Genomic DNA, 16,741 nt, shown 5'->3' with positions numbered 1-16,741 from the left:
GATTCGAAGGTTCCTAAAGATGGTTTTGTAAATAAGTCGAAACCGGTAGAATTTATAACACTTAAAGATTCATTTCTTTTCCCATCAAAAAGCACACATTTTAATCTAGTAGCGCATGAATGTTTTACACTCGATGTTATTTTTGTCCAAATATCAAGTAGCGCTAGACACAAAAGAAACAATTAAACTTTATTTTGTAATAAACATCTACTTATTTATTTATTTGGACAAAAATAACATCGAGTGTAAAACATTCATGCGCTACTAGATTAAAATGTTAGGTTGCTTTTTGATGGGGAAAGAAATGAATTTTTAAGAAAAACAAAATACTATCGTAAAAAGAATGTTTTTAGGATCTCAATAATAAAAAAAAAATTTTGGCATTCCATTTAAAAAAAAAGTTGACAGTCGCCATTTTGAAATAATTCGTCCAATTGAAAATATGATATCACCATCGTATAGAGAATGTCCTAAAACATATTACTGCCAAATATTTTGAAAGTAGTACCCATAGTGTGACTAAAAAAAAATAAGGCGCTTACTCTGAATCAGGCTGTATATGTTGGATAAATATGACCCTAATTTATCATCGAAATATTTAATGTATTGGGATGCAAATAATTTGTACGGTAGGGCTATGTCACAATATATTCCGTTTTCCGAATTTAGGTGGTTGAGGAAAGAAGAAATTAAAATTTAGACATTAACAATATCCCCGACTTTTCCGATTTTGGGTATAATTTAGATGTGGATATTGATTATCCACAACATTTACATGACATACATAATGACCTTCCTTTCCTAGCTGAAAACATACTCCCACCCGGTTGTAAGCATAAAAGCGAAAAAAGATTAATCCCCAATTTAAAACAAAAGAATAATTACATTATTCATTACAGAAAACTGAAACAAGCTGTAACCCATGGCCTTATCATTAAGAGAATTAATAAAGTTTTATCTTTTAAACAATCAGCTTGGCTTAAACCTTACATTGCTATAAATACTAATTTACGTCAAGCATCTAAAAATGATTTCGAAAAAGATTTTTTTAAATTAATGAACAATGCTATATTTGGTAAGACCATAGAAAACGTTGATAAAAGGGTAGATGTAAGATTGATTAACACATGGAATGATGTGCGTAGTAAAGGTAAAGGAGGTCGACCAAAACTTGGTGCTCGAAGTTTAATCGCAAAATTAAATTTTAAAAGTATAAAAATTTTTATTGAACATTTTTCGGCTATACATATGGAAAAGCTTAATGTGGTTTATGATAAGCCTATTTACATCGGTTTTACAGTTTTGGAATTATCAAAATTATTAATGTACGTATTTTACTACGACTTTTTAAAACCAACATACATCGATAAAATTAATTTGTGTTACATGGACACCGACAGCTTTACCGTACTCATTAACACCGATGATGTTTATCAGGATGTTAAATTAAATTTGGATAGATTTGATACATCAAACTATAGTCCTGATAACCAATTTAAGATTCCTCTTCAAAATAAGGTTGTATTAGGTCTTATGAAGGATAAGAATGCTAGTAAAATTATGACTGATTTTATCGGTTTACGATCAAAAATGTACGCGAATCGGGTTCTAAATGGTTGGGTTACCAAAAAATCGAAAGGTGTAAAAAAACTGTAGTAAAACTATTTTACTTAAAAAACAATTATTATTTAAAAGTTTCAATCATAACATATTTACCATTCTTCAAAATAAATTAGTTCTTTCACCAAACGATTCCAAAAGATTTATTAAGGCTGATGGGATCAAAACTTTAGCGTGGGGTCATTGCAATATTGAATAATTTTAAGCGAAACTTAATTATTATTTAATAAATCAGAATATTCTCATCGACTTTGTAAAAACGTAGGAATCCAGCGGATCTCATCGACATTGTAAAACGTTAGAAAGTTGATAAACTTGTGAAATGTAAAGTTGTTAAACCGAAATGTTAATAAAGTTTATTTAATTTAATAAAAGAAAATATTCATTTTAATACTACCACCGAAATGTTAATAAACCCCCTCGCGGTGGGTCGGTTGATGGTGGATCTGGATCGGTGGATCTGATCGGTGGATCCGAACGGTGGATCCGATCGGTGGATCCTCTACACACCACCAGATGGCGCCACATGAATTTTGAATTTCAAATTTAATAGCGCCATCTATAGCCCATCAGGTAAACACCCCTTTTTAGTTTCACTACACGCCACCAGATGGCGCCTTTTTTAAATTTCACTACGCGCCACCAGATGGCGTCCTATCGGTGGATCGCGCAGGCGCAGTAGCGCGGTGGATCGGTGGATTGGTCCAGAATCGGCATTAATACTCTACTCCTTTTCATTTTGCCATTTAGAAGCATCATTTCTGTTTTATGTTCTGCTATTTGTAATTTGTTTTGAGCCATCCAATCATTCACCTTTTGCAATACGCAGTTTCCTCTAGTTTCTATCTCCATCCTACTGTTTCCCTTTATTAAAAGCAATATGTCGCCCGCATATGCTACTATATCCGCACCCTCAAAATGATGCGCCAGGAGATCATCTAGGAGGATCGACCAAAACCGTGGACCTAAAACAGATCCCTGCTGGCACCCGCGCACTACCTTTAATCTCTTTTCCCGCCCTTATGTTTATGTTTCTGTCCCTGAAATAATCCACCAACACGCCATATACAGCCTGCGACACCCCAGCCAACCTAAGTCGTGCCAGGAGTGCCGTGCTTTTGACACCAAACTGTGTCAAAAGCGGCCGCAACGTCAATGAAGATACCTAGAACATACTTATCACTAATTTTATGTCTTATTTGTCCTACCTTGTTTATAGCATCAACAGTTCCCATTCCTTGTTTGAAGCCATACTGTTTGCTGCTACTCATATTTTTATCTACATAACACTTTTCAATTTTATTCCAGATCACCATCTCAAATATTTTGCCTCTTCTCTCAATTTCATATTTTCCACCAACGTTTCTCTCAACGTATCCTCGTGACTATTCCACTTTTCGAGGATCACCACAGAAGCCTCTTTAGACATTTTTGAAGCGCCAGACAAAAGGTAAACCTGTAAGGCAGATCTTTCTTTTTTAATTTTCTCAATTTTGTCCTCCTCCCTATATCTACTGAGGTTAATTTCCTCCTCATCGTTTTTGCGGCGTCTTTTGTGGGAGGTCCCAGAGGACACAGACGACGCCCTGCTTCTAGGCTCTTCGACCTCCATGTTAGACTCACCAGCCGGAGAAGCGGCCTCACTGGATGCGGTTTTTATCTGCGTATTAGTGGGCGGACTTCTCAATACTTTACTGTCTCTCCTTTGGAAGACCCTCGTGAGTTCATCCACGGAATCATCCCTTTCACCCCCCATATATCCCGCATAATACTTTCCCTCCTGTCCCTTACCCTTATCTCTTTTATCCCTCATGTTCCCGAGAGCTTCGACCGGGTCGGCACTCCCAGTCTGACCTCCCAATCCCCTCCTGCCAGGGTGGCTTACGCTGAACGGTACCTTTGGCCGTACAGAGGATACTTACGGCTCAAATACGTTAGGTTTTGCCTTACCCAACTTGCCGGCCCCCGCTTCGTTTCCGAGGTTACCGTGGGGAGGTAGGTTCACCCGCTTCCGCTGAGGTGCTACGATATAACGCACACAAGGTGTGCTAGTACCAATACCCAAGCCAGCAAGACAACACAATGTATAAATTAAAAAAAAATAAATATGTAAATAAAATATGTAATAAAAATTTAAAATTGTACAAATATCTCTCTCCACAAAAAACACTTAGAACGTAGGAACTTGTAACCTCATTGGTTACAATACTGCCACTGCGCAAAGTTTCACAGGTAGGGACACACTCACACAAACGTACTCTACACAACATGCGGTTTGAGGGCATAGCCCATTACAGCTCCAACTCTACTCCAGCCCACATTTCACAACCTATACAAACAAAGACCAACGCAGGACAACAAATAGCTTTTACTCACCTCCCCGCCCAGACACACCATGAAATACACACCGCCGCAGCGACCGCCACTCCCAGTGCATCCATCCCGAGACACAGCACGTACTACATTCCAAAAACGCGGACCCAACACCGACCCCTGTGGACAGCCACGAGTCATTCCTCGCTCCACGCATCCTACACTTGAAGACAAGGCAACCACCCTGTCACGAAAGTAGTCCCTGATGATCTCATAGATGTTGCCAGGGATACGCGCGAGCCTCAAACGCCGGAGAATGGTCGGCCATCTCAAATTGTCAAAAACCGCACTAATATCCAGGAATACACCCAGCACATATTTGTTCTGCGCGGTCATCACAAGCCGCCTTACCGCACATAACGCGTCTATTGTTCCCGACCCCGACTTGAACCCGAACTGACGCGGGCTATTACCAACGTCGATTTTGTTCCACACTATGCGCTCGAGTATCTTGCCCATTACCGGAAGCAGGGAGATAATTCTGTACGATTTTGGGTCAGACGCGGGCTTTCGCTTGTCCTTCAACAATACCACCGCCAGTGCACGTTTCCACTGACGCGGAAAACAACGCGCCTCCAAACACCTTATTACGACTCGTTTTCTCGTCGATGTTAATATTATCAGAAAATTGAACGACTTCCTCAAGATGATATTGTTTATTAACAATTTTATTAATTACAATCTTTTTTTATAGACTTGTCATATTATTTATTTCGTTAATAATTTGTTTTTCTATGAAATACAGTAGTCGTAGCTCACTTTTTAAACTAGGGTTTTCTTTAATATTTTTTTTCACAACAATTTGCCCAAGGTGAAATCAGCCTTTTGATGGTAGAAATATACATTTCTGGCATCCAAAAGACTGAATCTCTTCACAAGTAAGCATTTGCCAAACTCAAAGTTTTATGGTCTCTTAACTAAACATTGTGCAAATAATAAGATGATAAATTCGTCATATATTAAGGCCACAAATCAATAACTCTTACATCTAAACATTATAACGAGATAACGAATCGACGTTGCCACACATTTTTCCAGGCTTATAAACTACCGTAAAATTTAACATTTGTAAAGTAAGCGCCCATCTTAAAAGTCTAGCGTTTTTATTACTCATTTGTTTTAACCAAGTCAGAGGACAATGATCTGTTTCAATAATAAAATGAGTTAAATATATGTAGGGTTTTAATTTATTTACTACCCAAACTAATGCGGCACATTCTAACTCGCTTGCACTATAAGCTTGTTCTCTCTTAGTTAGCTTTTTGCTTAAGTACAGTACAGGGTATTCTTTATTGTCGTTATCACGTTGAGATAAAGTAACTCCCATTCCTCGTTTTGAATAATCAGTTTGTACTATAAATTTTCTTTGATAATCGGGAGCTTTTAACACTTTACTACTAGTTAATTCTTGTTTTAAATTATTAAATGCATTTTCCTTCTCTTCATCCCATTCAACCTTGTTTTTGGCTCCTTTTCGTAAAGCGTCTGTTAAAGGACTAACAATTTGTGCATAATTTGGTATGTAATGGTTATAATATGCAGAATAATAAAAAATCATCGTGGACTTATTCTTTTTTATCCTATTAAGGTTATAGAACTCCATCTGAAGCAAAAGTAGCTGCAATAAAAGAATTTCGACGACCAGTAACAAAAAAAGAAATTAGAATCTTCTTAGGGGTAACTGCATATTAGTAATATGCAGTATTAGTAATATTAGTAATATGCAGTTACCCCTAAGAAGATTCTAATTTCTTTTTTTGTTACTGGTCGTCGAAATTCTTTTATTGCAGCTACTTTTGCTTCAGATGGAGTTCTATAACCTTAATAGGATAAAAAAGAATAAGTCCACGATGATTTTTTATTATTCTGCATATTAGTAATATGCAGTTACCCCTAAGAAGATTCTAATTTCTTTTTTTGTTACTGGTCGTCGAAATTCTTTTATTGCAGCTACTTTTGCTTCAGATGGAGTTCTATAACCTTAATAGGATAAAAAAGAATAAGTCCACGATGATTTTTTATTATTTTTCTAATTTCGGTACAACAATGTTTCGCTTTTTCTAAAAGCGTCTTCAGGTACGACTAGAATAATATGGAAGATAATTATTACTAGTTGACGGGTTTTTTTTTGTTGATGATATAAAATTAAAAATTATAAAAAGATCTTACCGTCAGAAACTAAGAATGATGAACACGTGAAAAAATTTCTCTTACGAAAACTACGACGGACCGATGATTAAAAATATAATTTTGGATTAAAGAATTAAGTGAAATTTTTGAAAACGGCGTGGGTTTACCATGTCAGGTTAAAAACTCCAACGTCGGGTGATAGGTTAAAAAATGTTTTTTGAAATGCTGAAGGCAGGCGTAAAAAACTGTAAAAGCTGAAGGCGTGTTATAAAAAAGGGAATTTAGCGTTAAAAAGAAAAGGGTATTAATATAATTGAAAAAGTATTATAACGTTAAGTGTTTACCGAAAAACTTGAGTCGTGTGCACATATCGACTGGTTACAACGGACTGAGGTCAGTTAAAAGAGGAAATAAGTAACATGACAACTTAAGAAAATGAAAAATTGGTATCAAGATGTGACAAACCAAATGCAAGAGCGATAAGTTTGAAATTATATGAAAGGTGTAAAATATCTATTATAATTGTTAAAATCAGATAATTACTATTATCAAAAGAAAATATCGTATTGTGAATTAATCCGCTAACTTGCGTTTTGTCTTCACGGCTCGAAATTTATTATAAAATTTTTAATGATTTCGAAACCAACAAATTATTCTGCCACAATCGATACTATCACGTTGACGAAAAATTCAGAATGTAATGAAAGCATATCCGGGTTTTCTTATATACCCTTGCTAACAAAAACTTGGTCTTAACGTCATTTCTTGGACTGCGTGTTTCAAAACAAATTTTAACAAAAGTTATACTTAATATTTATATAAAATGGAAATTTATAATTGTTACTAAAATCTTGAATAAAATTTGGAGCAATATTGAAAGTTGTATCGCCATTTTTGAGGATACTGCTGAAAAGATACATCATAGATCAAAAAAAAAATAATATCAATTACCTTACGTTTCTCTTTTAACACAAAAAACACAGAAGGGATAATATCCGTAACAACATATATCATAAAATTATTTCATAAATTAAAAATAATCAGTAATTTGTTGTCATTTAATTTTTTTTATTATTTTCTTTGTAAAATTTTGGCGATCTTTTCTTTTGTTTCACGAATTAGTTTTTTTCTTTTTTTTATCAACGCCACACTAATATCAGGGGTACGAGTCGTGCGCGTAATTCTATTCAAATTTTTTTTTTTGCGTACCTTATTTAACATTTTGTTTGGTACGCCAATAATTGTTTTCACTTTTTATGTAGTTTCACGCTTGCTGAAAACATTATTACTTACTTATATCATAATATATATATATATTTTTTTACTTACCTTATTTTTTTTTATTTTACCGAATAAATATTTTTTCCAACTTAAAATATCTCGTACTGTTTATTTTTTTTTTGTGTGGGTAAATTTGGGTATTTTGTTATCTCAGAAACTGTAAGAGATATCAAAAGAAGTAGGTGCCATGTACCGGTCTCTTTTTTCGATACTAATCCAATCCCGCAAAGACCAAACCTCGATCTTCTTCCGTTTTTATGTTATAGCCAAAAAGTCAAATTTTAGCGATTTCAAAAAATGCGCATATTTCGTTTATTTTTGAAATTACAGAAATGAGGTTAATACATTCTTAAGACACTTTTTGGATTAGATAATTTTTGAGATATAACATAAAGTTGTGGTTTCTTAAATACAAACTATAGTTGATTATGATGTTACTGAAACGAGCATACGTAGACCGAATAGGCAATCCCATACGTTTTATCAGTGAAATACCCTCTTCGCCAGCTATGGTACCATTAGTAGTACCAGAATCCAACAATCCTACAACTCTGTTACCAAAAATATCTACCGTCAAATATGGTTGTTCGTCCCCGCGACTATATGAAAACACGTAGTCAAGTAATACTTCGATCGGCTTTGTAAGGGGTCGCCCCTTTCCCGTACACTTTTTCTAGTTTCGCCAAATACCTCCCGGTTCGCCGCATTTAAAGCAATGCACCTGTTTCGGCGCTCGACAATCAGATAGCTTAGTGGCTTCTAATTTTCTACCTATTTGAATTAACAGGTCTACCGTCGTAACCTCTACTGATGCTAATTGTCTCTGAAAAGATGGTACTAAATTTTTCATCATAATGTTGATTCCGTCGCGCCTTGAGTTCTATGCCTAATTTCATCGTATAACCGGACATCATAGCCGGCAGGCTGAAATTCTTCCCTGAGGCCTTCGACAAGTAAATGTCACGAATCAAATCGCTCCCTAAGCGCTATACCATATCAAATTCTTGTCTCGAAATAAATCAACCGTCGACATAAACAACGCAATCTTTGAAACCCCTCGCGCAACTCGTAATTCGTTTACTCGTTCGAGAAAAGCACTTAATGAGCTTTTACCGTCTCCGGCAAAGATAAGTGGGGTCTTACCTTATTAATTGGTATTGTTTTTGATGAAGTCGCTACAGATTCATCTTCCGACGATTCGCTTGTTTCCGGCGCCCCGCCACCTGGATTTAATAAAGAAACGTTCATTGACCGATTTGGCGTTGACGTACCCCTAGCCTTCAATTCGAGTTTAGTTGATAGAGTTACTATCTCTGCGACATAATCTGCAACTTTCTTTTTCTCCGCGGGATCAACAGGTACCGCCCTATTAATGCGTCCCAAAAGATAATTTAAATGATTAAGTCCTTTAAAATCTGAATTGGTAACGGTGCCTGAAAAGTCTTTAATCTTATTTTTCAGATGGTTTAAATCGTCCTTAACCGCCTTAGAATCTTCCGCGAGCGAAAAGGGATATTCCGGCAAAACGTAACTACCGTTTTTCTCTAAATGGATTAGCTTACGCAACGTGTGTCTCATTTCATCATGAACCAATTGTGCCGTCACGCCTCGAAACTTCAACTGATACCGCAACGCATCCGCCGTGAGTCTACCTACATCTAACTTTCCTTCCATAGTTCCCTCGAAGTGTCTAATCTGACAATAAGTCGCGTTTCTAATAAAAAAAGTTGGTTTTCTTTTTAGAGAGGCCCCACGTTTTTGGCTCCCACGTTGGGAGCCAAAAATTTGTGACACCTAAATAACTTTAAATAAAAGAGAAGCAAAAATAAAGTTTAAACAAAGACAACTATAGGTTTACACCTAATGACACACGCGAGTTCTCGACCGGCCCAATGAAGAAGGGTGTACCGCGCCTAAAATAAATAACCCTATTTATTTAAGGCGCAACATAGTTAACCTCGCGTAGTTCATGAACTGTGACATGTGATCTTAAGATGGTGATGTAAACAACACTACACTAAATTTGTATAGGTGAACACGCTAATAAAAATTAGATGTTCTTAATGAAATTGGTGCTGATTCTAATTTGGTGTTTTATTCGAAGGACCAGAAAAATGTAATCGAAATAATAAAAAAGTTAAATGTTCTTACTTGTCTTTTATTACACGCGCGGTAACCGGTTCACTCGACCCAACAATCACGACGATGACAATTTGAAAGAGGGCGAGTTTAACGGTATAATACAATTTATAGACGGGCATACGTGGTGGGGGTGCGAAATACAAATTATACAAGACTAATTTGAATTTAAACGAAAAGTTGTATGCGGATCGGACAATAGGTTTATCCAAGGTTTGCAAAAGAAAATTAAAAAAATATGTATAGCATTGCAATGTATAGCATTGCAATTGTGGCAGTCAACAGAGTAAACTCCGGTGCTCTGTAAGGAATCTTGTTTATTATGGTAGTTTGACAGAATCTTGCTTATTGTGTGGCTGTTTTAGAAAGCTAATGTTATGTTATATTTTGTAAAAATGGCTTTAGATTGAATAGTTAAATTATTGTAGGGTATGGATTTATAAATGGTATCTATATTCGTTTTTAGTATATAAAGGACCTCTTTTTAGTTTATAGTTTTTTATAAGTTTATTGATTATGGTTAGGGGGAAACTATTGACATTAGCAAGGTTTTCAATGTACTTAAGTTCTATTTTTCTTTGTTTGGGTTTTAAGGCATAATCGAACGCTCTGTTTATTAGAAAACGAAAATTGGCAAGTCTATGTGGTACAGGATGGGCAGAAACAAAGGGTACCGTTATGGGTAGCGTTGAGGGTTTACGAAAAATGTTATATTTTAATTTTATCTTTATTGTTAAGAAGGGTAAGGTCAAGGAAATTCAATTGTTTTTCCTTTTCAATTTCGAGAGTAAATTTTAGTTCGTATATATTATTAATTTGTTTCTGAAATAGATTTAAAGTTTCAGAATTACCTTCCCAATTGCAAAAAATGTCGTCTACATAACGATACCACTTTTTAATGTTGCTGAAGAAAGGGTTGTTATTGTTGATTATGAATTCGTTTCCTATGTGGTTGAGGTAGATGTCAGCAAGAAATCCAGATAATGGCATTCCCATAGGTAATCCTTCGGCTATATTATAGTAGTTGTTATTGAAGGTACAAAGTGTAGATTGTGATGGAAGACTATCCTCCATCTTTTTAATTTCCTTTTCAGGATCGAGGGTTTCCCCCACTTCGTCTAGGGTTTTATTCCTACTGGGCGTTTCCATATCAATCCCACGAGTAGGGTAGAAAGGGTTCATCGAGGCAGTGCTCCCATACCCCGAGAAGCCTATTGAAGCTGAAGGTTGGCAGGTCTCCAGAGTCCGCTTATTAGCAGCCATCATTTCCCAGATAACTAGACCGTCAGGTGACAGCCTAAAGTGCTCTGCATAAGCTGTTCCACATTCACTTTGGGGTTTTTAATGAGGTTGTCTCCTCTTGACCCAGGCAATTAAACCAAGATCCCCCGCATGCACTGCTCATGGAACAGGTCCACTAACAATATGTCTGCATGGTATAACGGTTTCGACTATATCAGTCGTCCCCGGCCACGTTTTCTCGCGTGCAAGCCCTAAGCCACGCGAAGACAGCCGGGCGGGAGACCTGTTTATCGACTGGCAAGCCTAGATCTGACACTTTTGGTATGGTACAGGGGCACCTTGTGAAGGAGCAGTAAAACTGCAGTGTCGATCCTGATTCAGGTCATAAGACAAGAACCCTGAATACGGCAAAACAAATAGGACAAGCCTGCCTAGGATTCACCGCGCCCTCACCCCCCCTCGTCCACCTATGTTCTTGTTAATTTTTTTTTGGGTTACGAAGTCTAGAACCCATCCCTTTTTGCACATGGTTTACACATTCTTTTTCTCTACTTCTGCGTTCTGTTCCAATAGAGCTTTGAAAGTTTTCGTATCGCCATCTCCAATATACTTTTTATATTTCGCACCGTGTAGTTCTTCAGCTCTTTTCTTTTCTAACATGCCTTGACCTTCCATACCTCCAGCAAGAAAAATTGTAAGTTCAGAATTTTTGTTTTTTAAAAACTTTATTTTATTTAAATCTAAGTTTACAAAAGTTGAAGTTTGAAATTAATATTTTATTTTAAAAATTAATTTGTTAAATCTTAAATCTAAGTTTAGAATTTTACGAAGTGCGGCGACGTTGCGAGAGAGTACTGTTGGAAATGCTAATTTAACATTTATTCTTGGAAGGCATCTACAATTCCTTTCGCCAAAGAGAGAAACATAGCCTGGAATTTTCTCAAAATGACCATGTTTGTTTCCCTAGGTTCCGTTTAGGGCTTTCTTCTTTCGGTGGATTAATCTTTTTTTTTCTGTAAATTTTCTTAATTATCAACTCTGCAATTAGAAGTATAATTAAGCAGTATAATACAGGGTGTATCTGAATGACTGCAACAAACTTCAAGGGGTGATTCTTTAGTGAATTTGAAGGGTACTTTGATATATGAACCATGGGCGACTTCGGCTCCCATAAGGAGCTACACCCCTTCTTTTTCTCAAAAACCATAAACGCTAGGAAAATGAAATTTGGGGAATATGTTTAACTCATAATAGGGCACGTTTTGAGCCTATTTGTACTTTCAACCTACCCTTCTAAACTACTAAACGTAACCACCCTCGTTCAATTTATGCCTAGATTTTTTTTTATGAAGATGATAAATACATCGGAAAAATTTCGGTTAGATAGATAAAACTATTCTAAAACTTTTTTGTCTCTCTGATGTTCTTCGAAAATTTAATAATTTCTGAGAAAAAAAATAATTAAGCAAACACTAACTGTTAAGCTGTAGGGTTATTAATCGAAAGTTGAAATGAATTGTTAATGGAAAAATCTTAGTAGGCTTTGCAATCTTTGTCAGAAATATTTTTGACGTTTAAATGTCAGTGGTTTTCTTACTATTATTATTATTTTATTTAAAATTTTGAGCGTAAATGCGATAGAACTTTATTCAAAAATTAATTTGAAAAACAATAATAATAGTAAGAAAAACATTGACATTTAAACGTCAAAAATATTTCTGATTCCGTCAGAAATTCCGTCAAAAAAAAAATTAAACCAAAATTTTCCGCCATTTTTGGAGGGGCGTAGCTCCCCAGGGGGGCCGAAGTCGCCCATGGTTCATATATGAAAGTACCCTTAAAATTCACTAAAGAATCACCCCTTGAAGTTTGTTGCAGTCATTCAGATACACCCTGTATAATGGTCCATATTGTAATTGGCCTCTCGTGTAGATATGGTTCTTGAATTCTTCACATCTTCCGATAGTTTCTCCAATTCACCGATAAGGCCTTGAACTTTACCATCTTGGACTTCTTTAAGTTTCTCTATTTCTCCGTTCCAAGGTAGTCTTTGTTCGGGTATGTCGGATATTTTCAGATGCGGTATCTTGATTATTCTTTCAGCGCTAATTTGCAGAAAACATCCAGGTTTTATTTTGATGATGTAGGTACATTCAATATTTCAAATTCTTCTATCTTTCTACAAACCTTCTTTACCTTTTGAGGTGTGGATGTCGTAATAAGCCATCGATCGTCTGTTATTCTTGTAATTGTTGGGGTTGATACATTGTCCATTCTTGTTTTAAAATTTTCATATTGTCCCATAATCAGAATCAGTCGTACTTCGCATGGAGTTTCTTCAAGGCTGATTTGATGACTGGTTTTGTATCTGTTATATCTGTTATATATCCTCGACGTGTTTCCTCATAGTCTTGTCATTTGTTTCATTCCTGTTTTCATTATGGATATAAAATTGTACATTTCTCTTTCATAGGATGATTCCGTTTGGTTGATCATTTTTAAACAATTTTGATAGTGTTGTTTGGTTGTCTCCACTTCGTGCAGTAATTGCGCTAGATCGTAGACGGTTGTTAGGCTCCAATAACTATGAACATTTTGAGCTCAGCACAATAATACTGGTAGAAGTCCGGTGTTGTCTTATATTCGGTTATTGTAACGTCCCACCAGTGGCCAGGGAACATGAATCCGAGGTATCTGTAATAATGGAATGTTTTAGAGTTCTTGTGTGATATCGTTTTTCTCCTGATTTAGTTTTTACTATGACAGTCTCGTCGTCATTTATTTGCGTAATTTTATAAGGACCTAAATAGGGGTTTTGAAGTTTATTTCTTTCTGTATTTCTTATGTACACCAATACATTTACTTTGAATGGGTTTCCTTTTCATTTTGCTTATTCACGTATTTTTCTTTGTCTGCTTTATTTTTTTCTTCTATGGTTTTATATAGATGTTTAAGTTGTTCTTTGTGATTTTAAACGTACTCCGCAAAGTAATCTTTCGAATATAGTAAATCCATGGGATCTCTTAGCGATGTGTAACTAAAAACAACTTCTAGCAGAGTGGCTTCGATAGGTTTTGAGATGCTGTCGTTATATGCAATTACATGCTTTATAAGATCGTGTGTTGGCTGATCTTTGTTGGTTTCACGAAGACACGCACGTGTTCAGTCAACGGATTTAATGGGGTTCCGAAATGGATTGATATTTTGTGTGCTTCTAATAATTGTTTAATAATAATAATAATAATAAAGGTCTTTACCCGCGGGGGGAGCTGGACGCGTCCCCAGGTGGCGGATAGGGGAACGCTCGCTTCGGCGAGTATCGGGTTAACCCGACGCGGACCAACCAGCCTGACTTCTATAGTCTCTTTTTTGCCAGGACCGGCACGGCACCGGCTTGTAACGTCTCTTGTTTTTCGTCTTCTTTTTCGTTTTTATGTGATTGGCACGTGTTTTGGAAACCCTGGGAGTGCTGACGAAGCCTCCGATGTCTTGAACGGGGGTGGAGGAGGCTGATGTGAGCTTGCTCTGCCGAGGGGGGACTGGGTACGTGTCAGAGGCCAGCCACTTCGGGCCCTGACCAGGTAGTGTAGAATGGATGCGGAGGTCGGAATCCGCATTGCCCCGAACGAGTATCGATTCGTCCGTGTTTGTCCGGAATCGATAAAATGAGGGTTGGGCCCTGGGGAACTGGGGTCCCCGTCCCCAACCATTCTCAGCCCGTTCCTTTCTACACGAAGCGCTGGTGAACCCAACAGAATGGATAATCTAACAAGAAAACCCATTCAAGAGGCGCCCACCTCTAAAAAAACGGGCAACTTGACGAACTCGGAAAAGGAGGTCACTCCCCGGTTCCTTGTCATCAAGGCTTTGTACGGTTTGTCGTTCGACAAACTTAGCCCGTTCGTGTTACAGAAGCAACTGTACGGATTATTTGAAGAATTTAGGTCAATTAAGAAAACCAGGGAAGGCTTGTTGGTTGAAACCGCGTCTGCGGTACAAGCCAAACGAGTTCTAGTCAGTAAGCGAATAGGAAACATAGATGTGGAGGTTAACCCGCATAGAGCCTTAAATACCTCGAAAGGCATTGTGTACTGTCCCGACTTGTTGAATTGCTTTTTGGAAGAAATCCAGGCGGAATTGAAGCCTCAAGGGGTAATTGACGTGAGGAGGATCAAGTCCAAGAGAGAGGGTGTTCTCAGCGACACCCCCAATCACATACTCACGTTCAACCGCCCTATTCTACCGAAAAAGGTGAAAGCGGCGTATTACTCATTGGATGTCAGGCTTTACATACCTGCTCCAATGAGATGTTTTAAATGTCAGCGTTGCGGCCACACATCTCTCCGATGTGAGGCCGAACAAATATGTGTGTATGGGAAGGCTCTCCGCGAGGGGCGACCTTGCGAGGACCCTCTCGTTTGCGTTAATTGCTCGGTCCAGATCCTGTCCCGTCTTCAAAAAAGAAGCGGCGATTCAGGAAATGAAGACCAAGGATAAATTATCCTATCCTGAGGCAAAGCGACGGCTACAACAAACGACGGTAGGCACACTCACTCACGGAGTGTCGTATTCGTCTGCAACCGCTTCCCTGCTCAAGTACGATAGCCTGATCAAAGATTTAATACTCGCTATTGTAGCGGCCATCAAGCCGCTAATTAAATCGGAAGTAAAGGCGAAGGTTCAACCCTCGACCAGCACTTCCGGAGATATTGGCGTATTCAAAACTCCCTTATCGGTAGATCTCACAGACAACGTGGAGACCTCAAGTCAGATTTCTCATACGGAGTCCTCAGGACGGATAGGAAAGGGACGGATAGCTCAGCTTCTCCGTCCCTTTCTGCTTCTGGGCGATTTCAACGCCCACAGTCCCATGTGGGGCTGTAACCGACGAGACGCCCAAGGGAGCAGTATCGAACCCCTCCTGGAGGACGAGGGACTTGTTCTCTTGAATACCGGCGATCCCACACACTTGGCTGCCAGATCGGGCGCTTTAACGGTTGTCGATTTGTCCATCGCTTCTCCGTCGATAGCTTCAAGATTATCCTGTAGCACGGCGGAGCATCTATCTTTCAGCGACCACGTTCCCATAATAGTATCGATTCCTGGTCAAACCGAAAACCACGAAACATCGAGAAGGCGGACTGGACGTGATTCGCGCTGCGGCTCCGGAAACCGACCTTCAACGGTGACGTGGAACATGACGTGGCCGCTTTTACGCGTGCCATTCAAAGGGCTGTAGAGGAAGCGATACCGTGCAGTAGCGGACGTGTGAGGACGGGCTCCGTTCCCTGGTGGAACCCCGAAATCGAAGCAGCCGTTAAAGCAAAGAAAGCCCTGATAGAATTCAAAAAAGCGAGGGCCAAAGCGAGACGTCTCATGCTCGCTGCCAAACCGGACAGTTGGAAAAATTTCTTCTCTTCCCTGACCAGCATAACCTCCCCCGTCGAGGTGTGGAGCAAGGTCGAAGCCATCAAGGGGGCCGGATACTACGGCCCCATATCAGAAATTCTCGAGGGCGATCACTCTCTGACCAACAGAGAGGACATCGTCGAAGCTCTGGGTCGGCACTTTGAGTGTACGACCTCCTCCCAGAATTATGATGACGTTTTCCGGCAAAATAAAACAAATAGAGAGTCGGCCCTGCTAAAGTTCACGAGTGAGGGTGAGTTATCCTATAACTTACCCTTCACGATGACTGAACTTCGAGAGTCCTTGAAGTCTGCGAAATCCTCAGTCGCCGGTCATGACGACGTTCGTTATGAGCTCGTCAAGAACCTTCCCGACCAATGGTTCAAAATACTTCTGGAACTGTACAATAACGTGTGGTCCTCCCTGATCGTACCGATCCTGAAACAGGGCAAGGACCCGACGTCGGCGAACAGCTACAGACCGATCAGTCTTACGTGCTGTCTGAGTAAGCTGTTCGAAAAAATGATCAATTTCAGATTAATAATAA

At 38.4% G+C, this 16,741-nt stretch overlaps 1 protein-coding gene across 1 annotated transcript; it reads left to right on the top strand.

Annotated features, from left to right (window-relative positions):
• Positions 1–14,541: 14,541 nt before the first annotated feature.
• On the top strand, positions 14,542–15,282 carry LOC111417269 (uncharacterized). Its single transcript, XM_023049495.2, has one exon. It carries the CDS (start codon positions 14,542–14,544, stop codon positions 15,280–15,282), a length of 741 nt encoding a protein of 246 aa, XP_022905263.2.
• Positions 15,283–16,741: the final 1,459 nt, after the last annotated feature.

Source organism: Onthophagus taurus, chromosome 8 (assembly GCF_036711975.1).
Source record: "Onthophagus taurus isolate NC chromosome 8, IU_Otau_3.0, whole genome shotgun sequence".
Taxonomy (NCBI): Eukaryota; Metazoa; Arthropoda; class Insecta; order Coleoptera; family Scarabaeidae; genus Onthophagus; species Onthophagus taurus.
Note: the sequence above shows the minus strand (reverse complement) of the source record. Positions and strands in the feature narration are given on the sequence as shown.

Excerpts from the sequence above, each read along its gene's own strand:
- LOC111417269 (XM_023049495.2), top strand. The coding sequence starts at position 14,542 with ATGGATAATCTAACAAGAAAACCCATTCAAGAGGCGCCCACCTCTAAA.